At 61.6% G+C, this 17305-nt stretch overlaps 1 protein-coding gene across 4 annotated transcripts in view; it reads left to right on the top strand.

Annotated features, from left to right (window-relative positions):
• The window catches only part of ITGA5 (integrin subunit alpha 5), a 50985-nt gene extending 39540 nt beyond the window's left edge, over nucleotides 1-11445 (top strand). For all 4 annotated transcript variants that reach the window (XM_037883939.2, XM_037883940.2, XM_043532855.1 and 1 more), the window contains 9 exons: nucleotides 342-421; nucleotides 736-816; nucleotides 1136-1241; nucleotides 1698-1850; nucleotides 4313-4414; nucleotides 5011-5124; nucleotides 7726-7827; nucleotides 8198-8320; nucleotides 9003-11445. In XM_037883939.2, the coding sequence (XP_037739867.1) occupies nucleotides 342-421; nucleotides 736-816; nucleotides 1136-1241; nucleotides 1698-1850; nucleotides 4313-4414; nucleotides 5011-5124; nucleotides 7726-7827; nucleotides 8198-8320; nucleotides 9003-9086 (945 nt within the window). In that variant the 3' untranslated portion in view covers nucleotides 9087-11445. The remainder of the gene's footprint in view (nucleotides 1-341; nucleotides 422-735; nucleotides 817-1135; nucleotides 1242-1697; nucleotides 1851-4312; nucleotides 4415-5010; nucleotides 5125-7725; nucleotides 7828-8197; nucleotides 8321-9002) is intronic.
• The last annotated feature ends 5860 nt before the right edge of the window (nucleotides 11446-17305 follow it).

The raw sequence follows: 17305 nt of genomic DNA, 5'->3' as shown, positions 1-17305 counted from the left end.
CATGTGTTGCCGAGGGCCCAGCTCCCCTACGGATGAGCCCAGGGGCCAGGGGCACGTCAGGGATGGGCAGGGAGCTGGGGGCAGATCGGGGGAGGGGCTGTGAGGGGCCAGGGGCAGTTCAGGGGAGGGGGGAGGTCAGGGAGCTGGGCTGTCAGGGGCCAGGGGCAGTTCAGGGGAGAGGGGAGGGCAGGGAGCTGGGCTGTCAGGGGCCGGGGGACACATTGGGGGCAGATGGGGAGCTGGGCTGTCACAGGCCAGTGGGCACATCAGGGGCAGGTGGGGAGCTAGGTCCTTCCAGGGAGCTGGGAGAATGGAGCTATTAACTCTCCTCTGTCCCTCAGCTCTGGGGGGGCCTGCGCTTCACCGTCCCCCATCTTCGTGACAACAAGAAGACCATCCAGTTCGAGTTCCAGATCCGGAGGTAATACCAGGCATCCTCTTCTCCATAGCCCCATTGCTCCCTTAGGGAGGATCCCAGGCTGGAGCCCAGATGCGCCCAGGGCTTAATTAGTAATGAAAGAGGTGCCAGGGCTCAAGCAATTCTTTTACATTCGTAACAAATGTGGCAAGTCCAGAGGTGCCGGGGCTCTGACCGGCCAGGCCCGGAGGTGCCAGGGCTGTCCCCACGGAGGGAGTGGGCCGTCCCATGCAGGGGAGCAGGGAGCCATGCGGGGCGCAGCAGGGAGCCGTGCAGGGGAGCGGGCTGCTCCGTGACACGCTCTGCTCTCTCCACAGCAAGAATGAGAACAACTCCCGCAGCGAGGTGGTGGCGTTCCCACTCCGCGTCGAGGCCTCCGCCAGGGTCTCCTCACACGGGTGAGTGTGCCCAGCCTTGAGCCAAGGGGGCCTGGCCTTGGGGGGGCCAGCACTGAGTCCAGGTCCTGCTAGCTGCTCCTTTGTAGCCCCCCAGTGCCCCTCCAGAAAATGGCCCCCTCCCCCAGTCACTAATTCACATCCTGCCCAGGCCGGCAGGGAAGCCCTGGCCCAGCTGTGGCTGTTGTGTGGCCCCTGCATGACACGAGTTCAGCAGCTCTCAGCGCAGATCGCCAGTGGCCCCACGCTGCAGAGGCTGACTGGGCTGCAGGGACTGATCCCCAGGGCCAGCAGCCAGTGACCACCTGCGCCTGCCCCGCAGGGTCTCCAAGCCTGAGGCCGTGTCCTTCCCCATCTTGGGCTGGAAGCCTGGCAGAAATCCAGAGAAGGAGCAGGACGTGGGCCCCGAGGTGCAGCATGTGTATGAGGTGGGTGTCATTCGCAGCACAGCTCCCCTGGCTGGCAGCATCGGGGCAGGGAGCAGCGCCATACCCCCTGCAGGCTGGGTAGAAGCAGTCCAATCTTCCAGCCCCTCTGCTGGGGGATATTAGGGGGGCTGCGGGGCCAGGACAGGTTGGGGAGGGAGGTTCTGTGGGGCCAGTATGGGAGGAGAGGGGCTGCCTGTGGGGCTCGTCTGATTGGGAGGCCCTGGGGGCCCATACTGAGAGGGAATGTTTGGGGGGGGTGCACACTCCACCGGGGCACTCTGTCCAGGCCAGCTGGAATGTCCCACTCCCTGCTTTCTCTTCTCCTCTCGCCTGGGGGTCATGGGCCCCGGGAGGCCACGGCACAGCCAGGTGGGCTGCCCCATTCCCGGTGAGCCCGGCACCCCGCGGGACACTGCCGCCTGGCACAGACCCTCCCATTCCTCTCTCCCCTTGCAGCTGGTGAATGAGGGTCCCAGCACCATCAGCCATGGGGTCCTGGAGCTGAGCTGCCCTGTGAGCTTCCAGGGGAAACCGGTGATGTACGTGACCAGCTACTTGGTGCCGGCCAACTGCACCTCCAACCAGCCTGTCAACCCGTTGAAGCTGCAGGTAACTGGGACGCAGGGTTGGCCCCGGGCAGGGCGAGCCTTTGTGTACTGCGATGGGCTGGGGCTCTCCACTAGGGGGCAGTCCCCTAACCACGCTGTCTGCACAGGGGCCTGGGGCAGGGCAGCAGGGGCTCAGGTTGGGCCAGCCACGTGCTGAGTCAGGGCTTCCAGGGGCTGGCAGTTTGGTGGGGGTTGGAGTTTGTTTCAGGAATCGCAAAAATTAGTGAGTTGGGAGGGACAAGCACAGAGGAGGTGAGAGCTTCTGGGAAACCAGCTAATGCCCCAGTCCTGACCTACAGCCCCTGCTACTCTCGCCCTGCCCCCCATGCTTCTCATTGCCACCCGCAGCCCCTGCTTTGGCAATGACCGATGGCGTTGAACTATATTGTGTGTTTCTGTGCGGGGGATGCCGTCCCATGCCCCTTCTTGGCTCCTGTTGCCGATGTCGCGTTGCCCGGAGCAGCTCAGGACTTTGAGTGCCGAGTCACGCAGACTGTCAGAAGCAGGGCAGACGCCCCAAGTGGGTGATATGTTCTGTAATTCGATTTCACCAAGCCAGTAACAACTGTGAAAACTCCTGGATCGCTGTACCAGCCTTACCATGGAGTCACAGACCCTCCCCTCAGACTCTCCAGTCTGTTTTGCCACTGGACTTAATGATAAATCGTCACACCACATCCAAGAGACCAGTCACTTACCGCAGATCAACTGATGCTCTAGATCCTACTCCAAAAACAACAGCTGTAGCCAGTTCTTTACTTAACTGTTTAAAGGTTTATTAACTAGGAAAAAGCAATAAGGGAGTTATTTACAGGTTAAAGCAAGCAAATGTACACACACCATGAGTTACCATCTCAGTCCTAAGAGGGAAAGCATTGTAGTGATCTGTCTTTTCCAAGTGTCTTTGAATCCCCTGGGGATCTCTGGCCTCAGTTTCGAGTCTCTGGCCCTTCAGAGTTCAAACAGCCAAAAAGATGCTGTTTCTTCTTGTCAGGAATTTTTATTCCCTTCCCCCAGATTTCAGGATGATGGGATGAGTCCATGTGCATGTCTCCTCTTCCTGGGTGGAGGGTCTTTTGTCCTCTGACATTCCCCAGTGGTTTGTCTGGTTCTATTGGCAGTTTCAAAGCAAACATTTTCACATTACAGAGCAGACACTGAAATCTGACCTTATACCATGGGACCCAGACATTATCAGTGAAATGAATACATTACTCCTGGGGGAATTCTGTGCCAAAAAATTAAAAATTCTGCACACAATTTTATTTATCAAAATAACACAGTATAATCAGATTAGTTCCAATATTTTGGTAATTTATTCCAAAATACCTGTCAGCAAGTCTGTCTGTCTAACAATACAAACAACAAAAAACATTTCCTGAATGTTTATTGACAAATAGATGCCTTACTAGGCATATTAATACAGAACTTTGAGTAATAATTCATTTAAACTACAATACAGAACCATATTTCCTGCCCTCCTCAGAAGCAGTGCAAAGGCTGGGGGGAATCAGGGTAACATAGGAGCTGAGGGAGAGGGAAGTAATTGCTGGGAAGAAGCCTGGATGTGAATTTGGAGGGTTGTTGGGTGTGGGTGGGAAAAGTATGGAACAGGGTTTTTTTCTGGGGAGAAGGGGGATTGTTAGGGAGCCTTCACAATGCAGACACTGGCTGACCCCCTCCCCCCATATGTCCCTGCACCCCTTGTCCACATGTGCCCCTGCGCCCTCACTCAGCCACCCCCCACTCCCATTCAGCCACTGCTCCAATCTTCCCTCCCACTAGCCCTTCTGAATCCCAGTCTGTGGGCCCCACCCAGAAGCCCCATGTACCACACACTGTCCATCCCCCCCATAGCCCAAACCTCCTGACCTGGTCCCACAGGCAGGGCGTTGGAGGAATGCAGCCTCTTCTCTTCCCTATCTGCAGCTGGCGCTGCTCCTGCCTGGGAGCGGCGGCTCTGTTCTGGCGCCACAGCGGCCTCTGGTGGGTGAAAGGTGTAGCTGCAGCACGTCTCAGCCGAATGTATTTTCTGCTGAGAAAAAAAGTCTGCACGGAACATGAATTTTGCACATGTGCAGTGGTGCAGAATTGCCCCAGAAGTAATACACACAGCAATGTACAAGTATTCCATAGAGTCTAGACACGAAAAACATTCTTATAAGACTAATATCTATTTTGAGCAAAGCTAATGTACAGGTGACCTGGTCTGGTCTCCAGCTACAAAGCCGTAGTGCCTACAGCCTGGGCAAGGGCTGGCATCTCTCTTGCAAGAGTCACAGCTGGATTGCAGTCAGAGGGGTTGGCAGCTGTGGGGCAGGTCAGAAGTGTTTGCCTTTACCAGTGGGGGTGGGATCTAGCGGGGGCCTTGCAGGCCTGGCATCCACACCCTGCCCTTCCCTTGCACAGGGCATGTGGGGGGCCAAACGAAGGTGACTCACTCTCCTTGGAATGTGTTTGCAGCTGGAGCAGAGACCCACCGCCTCTCCCAGCTCGGAGCAGCATTACCTGCAGAGACGAGACGCGGCGCGGAGCAGTGGGTCCTCCGGGAGCCCCCACACCCTGGTCAGTGCTTCTCTGAACTCTGCACACCCCAGGCCAGGGGTCGCTGATTTCTGTGTGCAGCTGCACCCAGGGTGCCCTGTGACTGCTGGGGGAACAGCGCACAAGAATCAGTCTCCGCCCAGCCCTGGGAGTAGAGAGTCATGAATCGACACCCACTCCCCAGGGCCTACGGGCCTGGCACGCATGAGCAGAGTGTTACCCATGTCCTTGCCCTGTTCTAATTCAGGAGTGTTTGGTGCATCCAGCCTCCTGCCATTGCACCTGGATTCAGATTCTCCTCCCACTCCCACGCAGCACTGCTGTGTGCTGTCCCGCACCAGAGGTGGCTGCATTCTGGTTCTGCCACTGCTACCAGCCTCCTTTTCCATGCAGAGCCTGGTGCCAGCAATGGTTGCTCTGCCTTTCAGAATGCCGAGGCTAATCCCAGTCATTGGGCTCTCAGCCCGGGCTGTCTCCACCGAGCCCCCATTCCTGGGGCTGCTTGCCAGTGGCCACAGGTGTCCCAAGGTCTAATGTTGGAGATGGTGACTTCTATTCTGCTGGGCCCCAACCCTTGCTGTGTCCCTGACCCTCTGTCCAATGGCCTCTCCCCACAGAAGTGCCCCGAGGCCGAGTGCTTCCAGCTGACCTGCCAGGTGGGGTTGCTGCAGAAGCAGCAGCGGGTCAGCCTGAAGCTCTACTTCCGGATATGGGCCAAAACTTTCCAGCAGGTGAGTGCTGCTCTGTCCCCTCCCACCCCCACCCCCCAGGGCAGCCATGTCTGGGAGCCCCCCACACATGCTCCCCATGTGGGCCTAGCCTGGGGCCTCAGCTTTCCTGTCAGCAGGGGCCTCCTGAGTCGCTGTCTGTCCCCCAGGGCTGCCAGCTCTTCTTTAGCGCCTCAGTCCCCTCCAGCCCTGGGTGTCTGCGTGGCTCCCTCCATTTGCCAGTGTGTTTGGCAGGCTGGGGGTGGGGCTCCCCTTTCCCTGCTCTGGGCAGGCTGGCTCTGCCATCTGTCTATCTGCATGGAGGCCCCACATTGCAGCTCCCACTCACTCAGCCCTGCCCTGGGTCTCTCTAGGAACTCTCTCTCCCCCCCTCCCACACCAGGGGAGCTGTGACACGGATGAGCTCCCTGAGTCTCCACAGCATCCCAGGGCACCTGTTGCTCCCTCCCAACCAGGCTCTTTGCTCAGATCCATCCTACCTGGGAAGGGGTAAACGGGGTCTCGCGCCCCCCCTCCACTCCTCCAGACCAACTCGCGAGAATCACCCTGGGCGGTGTCAGCTGCTTCCAAGGATTGCAGCAATGTGTGGGTGGCACACGGCACCAGCCTGCCCAGCCCCCAAGCAATCCCCAGCAATGCACCTGCCTGCCCAAGCCCCCAGCAATGCACCTGCCTGCTCAGCCATCTCCCAGGACCGCAGCAATGCACCTGCCTGCTCAGCCCCACAGCAAGGGTTAGCTGGGCTCCTGTCTGCCAGCCTGTGTCCAGATGTGAGGTGATAACAGCACCTGGTGGCCATCCCAACCCCTGCACTCTCCCAGCTCCATTGCTTGTTGCAACCACAAATTCACATCTGTTTCATAGAATCATAGAATATCAGGGTAGGAAGGGACCTCAGGAGGTCATTTAGTCCAACCCCCTGCTCAAAGCAGGACCAATCCCCAACTAAATCATCCCAGCCAGGGCTTTGTCAAGCCTGACCTTAAAAATATCTAAGGAAGGAGATTCCACCACCTCCCTAGGTAACCCATTCCAGTGCTTCACCACCCTCCTAGTGAAAAAGTTTTTCCTAATATCCAACCTAGACCTCCCCCACTGCAACTTGAGACCATTACTCCTTGTTCTGTCATCTGCTACCAATGAGAACAGTCTAGAGCCATCCTCTTTGGAACCCCCTTTCAGATAGTTGAAAGCAGCTATCAAATCCCCCCTCAGTCTTCTCTTCCGCAGACTAAATAATCCCAGTTCCCTCAGCCTCTCCTCATAAGTCATGTGTTCCAGTCCCCTAATCATTTTTGTTGCCCTCTACTGGACTCTTTCCAATTCTTCCACGTCCTTCTTGTAGTGCGGGGCCCAAAACTGGACACAGTACTCCAGATGAGGCCTCACCAATGCTGAATAGAGGGGAATGATCACGTCCCTCGATCTGCTGGCTATGCCCCTACTTATACATCCCAAAATGCCGTTAGCCTTCTTGGCAACAAGTGCACACTGTTGACTCATATCCAGCTTCTCATCCACTGTAATTCCCGGGTCCCTTTCTGCAGAACTGCTCCCTAGCCATTCGGTCCCTAGTCTGTAGCAGTGCGTGGGATTCTTCCATCCTAAGTGCAAGGCTCTGCATTTGTCCTTGTTGAATCTCATCAGATTTCTTTTGGCCCAATCCTCCAACTTGTCTAGGTCCCTCTGTATCCTATCCCTACCCTCCAGCATATCTACCACTCCTCCCAGTTCAGCGTCATCTGCAAACCTGCTGAGGGTGCAATCCACGCCGTCCTCCAGATCATTAACGAAATTTGCCCAGGACAGAGCCCAGTGTCCCCTGATTGCAGCCTGGTCAGCTCGTCCTCTCTCTTCTCCTAACCCCAGCCAGGATCCCTTCGCTGCAACTGTATCTGGGGTCACCCATCGCAGCTTTTTCCGGTGCGGCGTCAGCCCTGCTGTTATGGCAGCCCCACAGCTGGTAGCTTAGAGCTGAGCTGGTGCTGTTGCATGCTGCTCTTGGTGCCTGTTGGGCCTTTCCAGCTAAGCAGGGTCAGCCCTGGTCAATGCTGAGATGGGAGACCAGCAAAGAGCGCCCAGGGTGTGCAGGAAGCATTGGGGGATGCTCTCCCCTTACTCAGTGCTGACCCCAATGCTGCATGAGGGGGTGTTATGCTGCAGTGTGGGTGCCCCCAGGGTGAGAATGGCTGTGCTGCGGGGGGCCAGTTGGGTGCCAGGGGTGAAGGGCTGACTGTGCTGCTCAAAGGGTAGTGGAGGGAAGGTGTAAAACCAGGGTCCTGGCCCTTCTGGTGGTGCCCTGCCCTGTGGGTGGGTCATCTCCCCACCCCAGAGGCAGCTGCATCTTGCAAAACCCTTCCAGGGCTGTTAGCTGACCCCTGTGTTACCAGCACCCATGGCTTCCTGGACCTGAAGCCAACAGAAGCAAATTGCCCCGACATCTGGGCCATGCGTGAGCTCCAAGGGCCGATTGCTGGCAGTGCCCAGCCCTGTCCTGAGCCCGCCCTCTCCCCGCGGCCATCGCCCAGCTGCGCCGGTGCACCCGCTACCCTCCAGATCCTGTTGCTGTATGTTGCCAACCTGCTCTTCCGGGTTTCCCTGCAGAAAGAGAACCAGCCTCAGGCCCTGCAGTGCGAGGCCGTGTACCAGGTCCACAGGATGCCCTACAAGATCCAGCCCCAGGATTACCCCAGCGAGGCCTTAAAGGTCAGTGGCTGCCCATGGGCCATGCAGAGCGGGTGGGGCAGAGGGGGACACATGGGGGGTGCCTGGGGCAGAGTCAAAGCCCAGCCAAGTCCCAGGTGAGAGGAGCCTGTGGCAGGTCCCCACCACCCCCACCCCCGGCCCAGTGACCAGCTGAGTGCGTGTGTAGGAGAGGGCCTTAACCTGCCATTCCAGGCTGGTCAGCTCTCTGGGCCTGACAGCTCAGCTCTGGGAGCTCAGGGTGTGGGAACAAGGTCTGGGCCCACATGGGGTTCAGGAGAGCAGGCTGCTACAGGCCGGGGAAGCAGGAGGCTGTGAGGGGAGCCCAGGCCCCAGCTGCTGTTTCACCCTCCCCATCTCACGGCGTCGGCAGGTGTCCACGGCGATTCAGTGGGCGAAACTGGAGAGCAGCCACGGGGTCCCGCTCTGGATCATCATCATGGCCATCCTGCTCGGGCTGCTGCTGCTGGCACTGCTCATCTACGTGCTGTACAAGGTGAGTGCACGGGGCCGGGAGCGGCCGGCTGGAGCTGGAGAGTGCCTGGGCTGGGGCTGGGGGGTGGCCAGCAGCCTCCAGAACCAGCCCTGGGAGCAGAGGCCTGGCTGTCCCCCTGCGGGCACACTGCACCGGGGCCGGCAGGCGTCACTCAGCTCAGCAAGGCTCGCCGCACCACTGGGCGATCGGTGCCAGCTTCCCCGGGCGTGCAGCTGGGGAGCAGGCACTTCTCGCTGCCCGTGGGCATCCATCCCTCCCCAGGCAGGGAACAGGCATCAGCACCATGCAGGTCCTGAGCCAGCGGGCTGGGGTCTCAACACCTGTGAACATCCACCAGGTTCTAGTGTGGGGCCTGCCCTCCGTGAGGAGGGAGCTCTCCACAGGCTGGGATAGAGCAGTGCCAGGGTGGGGCTGTGCCAGCACGGAAAGGGCAGGCGAGGGTCTCCCAGAAATAACTCCACCCAGGACTGGAGTTACAGCTCTGGAGCTTGGGGATCAGTAGGGGGAGGGGCTGGGATTCCTGGGTTCTGTGCCCAGCTCTGGCAGCGGAAGTGGGGCAAGTGACGGGAGCAGGGGGCCTGGGAGATGGGGCAGGTGTTCTCGGGGCCGTTGGGGCATGCTGCTGGTGCCAGTGCTGCCTTGTGCGCTCACTGCCCTGCTTCTCTGCCTCTTGTCTCTGCAGCTGGGGTTTTTCAAACGCTCCCTGCCCTACGGCACAGCCATGGAGAAGGCTCAGCTCAAGCCACAGGCGGCCTCAGAGGCATAGCGGGGCCAGGGCCGCCCAGCTGCTCTGCGCGTCTGGGCTCTGTTTGTCTGTCTGTCTTGTTTGCTTTTTCTGGTGCGGCCGCCTCAGAGCAGCATCGGGGCGGGGCGGCGCGGCCTGGCACAGCAAGGACGGGCTGCACCCAGCAAGCTTGCCAATGGGGCAGAGACAGACCCAAGGAAGCCCCACCGTGGGGGGCCATGAGGTGAGCACCCAGGACTGCAGCAGCAACTGGAGAGCGCCCTGCCCGCTCTGTGCCTATGGGGTGGCATCTCTGCCTTCCCTCGGCGCCAGACCCCGGCAGCCACCCACTGCCCTCTGCGGGCGCCCCGGCGGGTCAGATGCTGAGGGCTGCGCTCTCCAGCCATGGGCAATACTTGAAGGCTGCCGGGAGGCCCTGCTGGGCTCTGCGGAGCCGTGGACTCCTCCCGCGGCCCAGCGTGAAATGCCGTCCCTCTGTCCGGCCGGCTGGTGTTGGCACAGGGTCATGGAGTCTGAACTGGACAGTTTACAAGCTGCCCGTCCACTCAGACTTGCCGGAGCTAGGCCGGACAAGCACAATCACCCCATGCAGCCACCGCCATGGAGCTGGGCAGGACTTCCTGCCTTCCCCAGCCCACTTCCTGTCTGAGGCAGCTCCCCCGAGGAATATGATGGACACTTCCAGTCAGGGGTCCTCGGGGCCACTCTCAGCGATGCCAAAGATTGCAGCATAGGAAGCCGAAGCCATGGCCCGCCAGCTGTGCCCGCGCCAGCACTGAGCTCGCAGCCCGGCAAGTGGGGCGGGGCGGCCCCGGGGCTGCGGCCAGGATTCTGGGCTCTAATTTAAAGTCTCTCCAAGTGCAATAAACCCTTCGACGTCAGTATTAATCTTCTTAATTATGATCAGGAATTTTCTCATGTGGTTGGAGGTCTGGCCCAGGTGCTCCCTGCTTTGCACTGACCCCATGCTGTAGGGCCAGCCCCCTCCCCAGCCCCATTCCCCTTCCCCTCCAGCCTCCTCGCAGCATCTCTAAATTATTATGTTATGTCTCCTGTATGAAATCTGGGGGTGGCCCCGAGCTAGCCCTGCACTGCCCTCCGATGCTGGCCCTCAGGGATGGCATAGCCTGGCAGGACCCCCATGGAGAGCGCTGGGTTTTGCCTGGCTTTCCTGTGCAGCTGTCCCCAGTCTGGGCAGACTCTGCCATAGAGAGGGATGCCAGAGCAGCCTACTCCACGGGCTCTGCCCCATTGCCCCCTGGGCCAGCTGCCCCACGCGCTGGTGCCTAGTCTCGCTGCCAGGTACCTGGTCTCACTCCCAGACGGCACTTGCTGTTGAACTGACCCCAGCCATTCCGGCGGGAGGGGTGTCTGAGGGGGCTCTGGGCTCCAGGTGGGCACTATGTGGAAAGGGCAGCTCTTGCCCTAGTGGCCCAGTCCAGATGCCAGCACTGCCGGTGCCAGCAAATAGGACAGCCAGGCTGCTGGAAGGGCCAGGACTGGAGCTACCGTGCAGCCAGACGCTGGCCTGGAGCCCCCATCCTGTCACTGGGATCCCAGGCAGCACACCCTTCTCAGGGCCGGGAACTCCTCGCTCTGCCAGGCTGAGCCAGAGCCCTGGATCCTGACCCTCCCTCTCCCGGGGCCGGGGGGGCTCAGATGAGATTGTAACTCGTGCTCCCAGGGCCGTTCTGGGGTCCAGGCCGTCAGTGCCTCAGGCAAATTGGGGGCCGAGTCTTCCTTCCTCTCTCCCGCAGGCCATGGGCAGGGGATCGAGGGCGGGATCCCGTGGCTGGGGGTGGGGCTCTGGCAGCTGCTGGATTCTGACTGGAGCGTGGCCCACTGGGATCAGGGCTCATCAGAAACGCCAGCCCTGCGAATCTCTGCAGCCACTCCCAGGGCAGGTGCAGCAGCCGAGAGTCAAAATTGCACTACAGCTAGCAGCCCCTGCCAGCCGGGGTGGGGGATCCTCTTCTTGGTATTTATCCTTCCACTTTATATTGGCTGTTCCAAACAGCCCCCCACAACCCTCTGCCCTCCGTGGGGGCAGATCCCAGCTCAGGAGGTCAGAGCCCTGGTGCCCCTTGGTGCTGTGTACTGGGGGGACGGTCCCTGGGACGCCCTCCCCATGGCGGACACTCTCCCCTCTTTGTTTTGTGTTTATTTGCTGTTGGTTTGAGAGAAGGGGGGGAAGGGTTGGAAATTTTTGATGAATGGGGGAAAAAAAATAGGTTCCCCGCCCTCCGCTCGAGGGAAAGTGAGCGGGGTGGCGGGGGGGGCTGTTGTCACTAATTGGTTGGGGGGGGGGGGGAATCCAGCTTCCTGCCTCAGGGAGGCGCTCACTCTCTATTGTTTTATTATTAAATGTGTTCTAAAGACCCTTCCTCGCCTGGTCATTGATGGCTCTGCCTTGGTCACCCTCGGGCATGATTAGTGGGTGCGAGCAGCACTGGGGAGAGAGAGAGAGGACGGGACCTGTGTGTGTGTGTGTCTGTGTGCGTGTGCATGTGTGCTGCTGCCCCCCTGCTGGTCAGGATGGGACCATGTGTGTGCTGCTGCCCCCTGCTGGTCAGGATGGGGCCGTGTGTGCTGCTGCCCCCTGCTGGTCAGGATGGGACCTGTGTGTGCATATGCACCAGTGCACCCTGCTGGAGCACATGGGGCTGGTGTGTGCCACTGCAGCCTGCTAAACAGGATGGGACCTATGTGTGCGGCTGCATGTGCTGCTCCCCCTGCTGGAGAGTGTGGGACCTGGGACGCCATTTGCACCAGCCACTCAGCAGCATCCCCAAAGCCTGTGTAGGGTGCCCCGGCTCCCTGTACAATCCGCGTGGGGAGAGAGGAGCCTAAGAACGAGCTCCCCAAACGCCAGCCAGCTAAGCCAGTCAATAGCAGAGACCAGCGAGGGCTGGGGGTCCTCTCAGGTGCCCAGATCCAGGCTGCAGGGGGCGCCTTTCTCTGCTGGCCACTGCCCAGAGCCCCTCTCCTGGAGTCCAGCCCCAAGCCAGGTCTTGCATGAACAGCAGGAGCACATGCATTACTCCAGCTTTTAACCCTCAGCCCCAGGGCTTTGCACATTCACCCTGGATGTGGGAAACCCTGGTTCAATTCCTCTCTCTGACAGGGACCCCAGTCCCATTCCTTCTCCCCATCACCCAGGTAGGGGTCCTGGGCTATGGGGTGTTCAGGGTGCTCTCAATCTCCTCCCCACTCTATAGCCCACCCACTGCCCAGGGCACCCCCCTGGGCAGTGGGATGTCCCTGTTCAAATCCCTTCTCAGGCCGAGGGGGTCTCCTACAGCACAGGTGTGTACACTGGGCTAAAGCTTAGATCTCCTACAAATGTAGAGCTGGAAGGGCCTTGAGCCGCTAGCTAGAGAAGCGCCCAGCTAAGGCAGGACCACGGGAATCTAGATCTTTCCTTTCTAAACCTTCGATCCTTTTTGTTACTCTGCTCTGGATTTTCCTGTTTGCCTCTTTTCTGAAGTGCAGCACCCAGAACTGGACACAGGACTCCAGCTGAGAACTCAACAGCTCGAGCAGAGCGGGACAGTCACCTTCTGTGTCTTACATACAACACTTCTGTTAATATGCCCCAGAAGATATTAGCTTTTTCACAACTACATGGCGGTGCTGACTCCTATTCGACTTGTGATCCACACTAACCTGCAGGCCCATTGCAGCAGTACCGCCACCAAGCCAGTTGTTCCCTATTTGGTAGATGTGCATGAGTTTACCTTCCTAAGTGAAGTACTTTTGCTCCTGGGGAAATTCTGCACCACTGCAGACATGCATAATTCACGTGTCCCACAGGATTTGTTTCCTCCCACAGAAAAGACATTTCTGCCCACGAAGTGCTGCAGTTCCACCTTTCGACCACCAGAGGCACTGTGGTGCGAGAACAGCCAGCAGCAGGAAGCAGCCGGCTGTTCTGGCACCACAGTGGCCTCTGGTGGGAAAAATGTGGAACTGCAGCTCTTCTGGGGCAGAATGTATTTTCTCGGGGCGGGGGGGATTCTGTGCATGCCCAGCTGCAGAATTCCCCCAGGAGTAGAAATTCATCACAGCACCCTGCCTGCGGAGCCAGGTTTGGACAGAGCAGGCCACTGGGGGAATCACAGACAGCTTCAGAGTGGCTAGTGGGGGGGATAGACTGGAGTGCAGGCTCAGGAGCTAGTGGGGTGACAGCACTGAGCCTAGGGAGAGGGGCTGCAGGGACACATGGGGATGGGGGGAGTGGGGGATGGGGCAGATGTGCCTGACTGAATGGGAGAGGCTTTTACCAGAATCTTTTTTGTTCTGTATTGTTATAGACATACTGGCTGACAGGTATTTTGAAATAAATTGACCAAAATCATTAAAACTGGCATGATTATATTGTTATTTTGACAAATAAAATATGCAGAATTCAGCAGAATTTAAAAATATTGCATGCACCTCCCAGGATTTCCAATAGGGCCAGGTATCACCAGCGTTGGGCCCCTGTGCTGCGGGCCCCTGCAAGGGATCGCCAGCGCTGGGCCTGTGCCTGGGATCACCAGCGTTGAGCCCGTTCCCCATGGCCATGCTGCAGGCCCCTGCCAGGAATCACAGGCACAGCGCCCATTCCCCATGGCTGAGCCGTACTTCGCCAGGGATCACCAGCGCTAGGCCCATTCCCCATGGCTATGCTGTGGGCCCCTGCCAGGCATCGTCAGCACTGGGCCCCTTCCCCATGGCCATGCCATGGGCCCATGCCAAGGATCACTGGTGCTGGGCCCATTCCCTATGGCTGAGCTGCAGGCCCCTCCCAGGGATCACCGGGTCTGGTCCCATTTTCCATGTCCATGCCGTTGGTCTCTGCTAGGGATCACCAGTGCTGGGCCCGTTCCCCATGGCCATGCTGCAGACCCCTACCAGGGATCGCCAGTGCTGGGCTCATTCCTGATGGCCATATCGTGGGCCCCTGCCAGGGATCACTGGCACTGGGCCCATTCCCCATGGCCTTGCCACAGGCCTCTGCCAGGGATTGCCAGCGCTGGACCTGTTCCCCATGGCCGTGCCGCGGGCTTATACCAGGGATCACCTGGACTGGTCCCGTTTTCCATGGCCGTGCCACAGGCCTATGCCAGGGATCACCAGCACTGGGCCCAATTCTCATGGCTGTGTCGCAGGCCCCTTCCAGGGATCACCAGCCCCAGGCCCATTCCCCCTGGCCAGGCCATGGGCCCCTGCCAGGGATCGCTTCCCCTTGGCCAAGCCGCAGGTCCCAGCCAGGGATCACCTGTGCTGGATCAATTCCCCATGGCCGTGCCGCAGGCCCCTCCCAGGGATCACTGGCGCTGGGACCTTTCCCCATCACTGTGCTGTATGCCCCTCCCAGGGATCACTGGGGCTGGTACCGTTTCCCATGGCCGTGCCGTGGGCCCCTGCCAGGGATCACCAGCACTGGGCCCATTCCCCGTGGCCATGCCGTGCGCCCCTGCCGGGGATCAGCAGCACTGGGCCCATTCCCCGTGGCCATGCCGTGCGCCCCTGCCGGGGATCAGCGGCACTGGGCCCATTCCCCATGGCCGTGCCGCAGGCCCCTCCCAGGGATCACTGGCGCTGGGACCGTTCCCCATCACTGTGCTGTATGCCCCTCCCAGGGATCACTGGGGCTGGTACCGTTTCCCATGGCCATGCCATGGGCCCCTCCCAGGGATCACCAGCACTGGGCCCATTCCCCGTGGCCATGCCGTGCGCCCCTGCCGGGGATCAGCAGCACTGGGCCCATTCCCCATGGCTGTGCCGTGGACCTGTCCCAGGGATCACCAGCGTTGGGCCCATGACTAGGGAACACCCTGGCGCTTCTATGATGAGCTCCGCAGAGCCCAGGCCTTTTAGCTGCTTCCTCTGGTCCCATGGGGCTGAGTTGCCACTTTGGGCACCAGGAGGCTTGCGGCCGGTGTCTGCCCCCCAGGGTCCCGCTGGCCCCTTTCAGAATCCTGCACGAGGCTTGTGCAGCATGTCACTGCCCTGCAGGGGGGGTCACATCTCCATGTGTGCCACGTCCCAGCAATTCCTGTGATGGCAGCATCACACCCAGGCTCATTCTCACTGCCCCCCGGCCTGCTGCAGCCAGGCTCCTCTGGCTCACTGAACAGAAGCCGCCCCCAGCTGCTCCCAGTGACGGCCGGGGCAGGGATGGGAAACCCAGGTGTCCTGTGGCCCAAGGTCTCTCGAGAGGGGTGGGCATGGATGTGGCACCACATGGATCTCCTGCCATGTGTCTAGGGGGCCTGATGTGAGCAGAGCCTGGCATCTGACCCCCGTCCCGCTATGCTGCGGCCTGGGAAGCTCTGCCCCATGCATCCCGCCCCACCAGGATCCAGAGGTCCGGCTCGGGCAGGGTTAAACCCTGGGGTGGCTCAAAGCGCCCAGCACAGACTTGGTGGCTGTAGCAGGACGGAGCCACCAGTGGGCGCCACGTCACCACAAATACACAGCGAGCCCCGAGCCCCGCCCGCAGGGAAACGCGGGGGCGGGAGGATCCTCTGCTCCGGGGGACGTTCGACCCCCGCCTCCCTCAGCCAAGGGGCATGACGGTGCCCCCCATCCGACCCGCAGCCCCCCGCTAGCCCTGCCCCGCCCCCCAGCTCTGCCGGTGCCCCCCCATCCGACCCGCAGCCCCCTGCTAGCCCGGCCCCGCCCCCCAGCTCTGCCGGTGCCCCCCATCCGACCCGCAGCCCCCCGCTAGCCCTTCCCCGCCCCCCAGCTCTGCCGGTGCCCCCCCATCCGACCCGCAGCCCCCCGCTAGCCCTGCCCCGCCCCCCAGCTCTGCCGGTGCCCCCCATCCGACCCGCAGCCCCCCGCTAGCCCGGCCCCGCCCCCCAGCTCTGCCGGTGCCCCCCATCCGACCCGCAGCCCCCCGCTAGCCCTGCCGCGCCCCCCAGCTCTGCCGGTGCCCCCCCATCCGACCCGCAGCCCCCTGCTAGCCCTGCCCCGCCCCCCAGCTCTGCCGGTGCCCCCCATCCGACCCGCAGCCCCCCGCTAGCCCTGCCCCGCCCCCCAGCTCTGCCGGTGCCCCCCCATCCGACCCGCAGCCCCCTGCTAGCCCGGCCGCGCCCCCCAGCTCTGACGGTGCCCCCCCATCCGACCCGCAGCCCCTGCTAGCCCGGCCCCGCCCCCAGGTCTGCCGGTGCCCCCCCATCCGACCCGCAGCCCCCCGCTAGCCCGGCCGCGCCCCCAGCTCTGCCGGTGCCCCCCATCCGACCCGCAGCCCCCCGCTAGCCCGGCCCCGCCCCCCAGCTCTGCCGGTGCCCCCCCATCCGACCCGCAGCCCCCCGCTAGCCCGGCCGCGCCCCCAGGTCTGCCGGTGCCCCCCCATCCGACCCGCAGCCCCCTGCTAGCCCGGCCGCGCCCCCAGCTCTGCCGGTGCCCCCCATCCGACCCGCAGCCCCCTGCTAGCCCGGCCGCGCCCCCCAGCTCTGCCGGTGCCCCCCCATCCGACCCGCAGCCCCCTGCTAGCCCGGCCGCGCCCCCCAGCTCTGCCGGTGCCCCCCCATCCCGACCCGCAGCGCCCTGCTAGCCCGGCCCCGCCCCCAGCTCTGCCGGTGCCCCCCATCCGACCCGCAGCCCCCTGCTAGCCCGGCCGCGCCCCCCAGCTCTGCCGGTGCCCCTCCATCCGACCCGCAGCCCCTGCTAGCCCGGCCGCGCCCCCAGGTCTGCCGGTGCCCCTCCATCCGACCCGCAGCCCCCTGCTAGCCCGGCCGCGCCCCCCAGCTCTGCCAGTGCCCCTCCATCCGACCCGCAGCCCCTGCTAGCCCGGCCCTGCCCCCAGGTCTGCCGGTGCCCCCCCATCCCGACCCGCAGCCCCCTGCTAGCCTGGCCCCGCCCCCCAGCTCTGCCAGTGCCCCTCCATCCCGACCCGCAGCCCCCTGCTAGCCCAGCCTTAGGAGCCCTGCAGGAGAGGGTCCCTGCCTCAGTGCACCAGGGTCTCTGATCCTCCTGGCCAGGGGCAGTGGGTTCCCCCCTGTCCCCAGTTTGACCTCCCCCCCGCAACAGGCCAGACTCCTGCCCCATGCCTAGGGGAGCTGCTGAGAGGTGGCTCCTGGCCCAGCAGGTGAAAGCTACCACCACCTGCCCGGCAGCTTCCCCCGCCAAATCCCCCAGCTGCCAGCCCTGCTGCAGACCCCGATGTTCTGGCTCAGAAGGGAGAGACATTCCCCAAACAGAGACACCGCCCCGCACCACCACAGCCCATAGGGCAGGACCTCCGT

Source organism: Chelonia mydas, chromosome 20 (assembly GCF_015237465.2).
Source record: "Chelonia mydas isolate rCheMyd1 chromosome 20, rCheMyd1.pri.v2, whole genome shotgun sequence".
Taxonomy (NCBI): domain Eukaryota; kingdom Metazoa; phylum Chordata; order Testudines; family Cheloniidae; genus Chelonia; species Chelonia mydas.
Note: the sequence above shows the minus strand (reverse complement) of the source record. Positions and strands in the feature narration are given on the sequence as shown.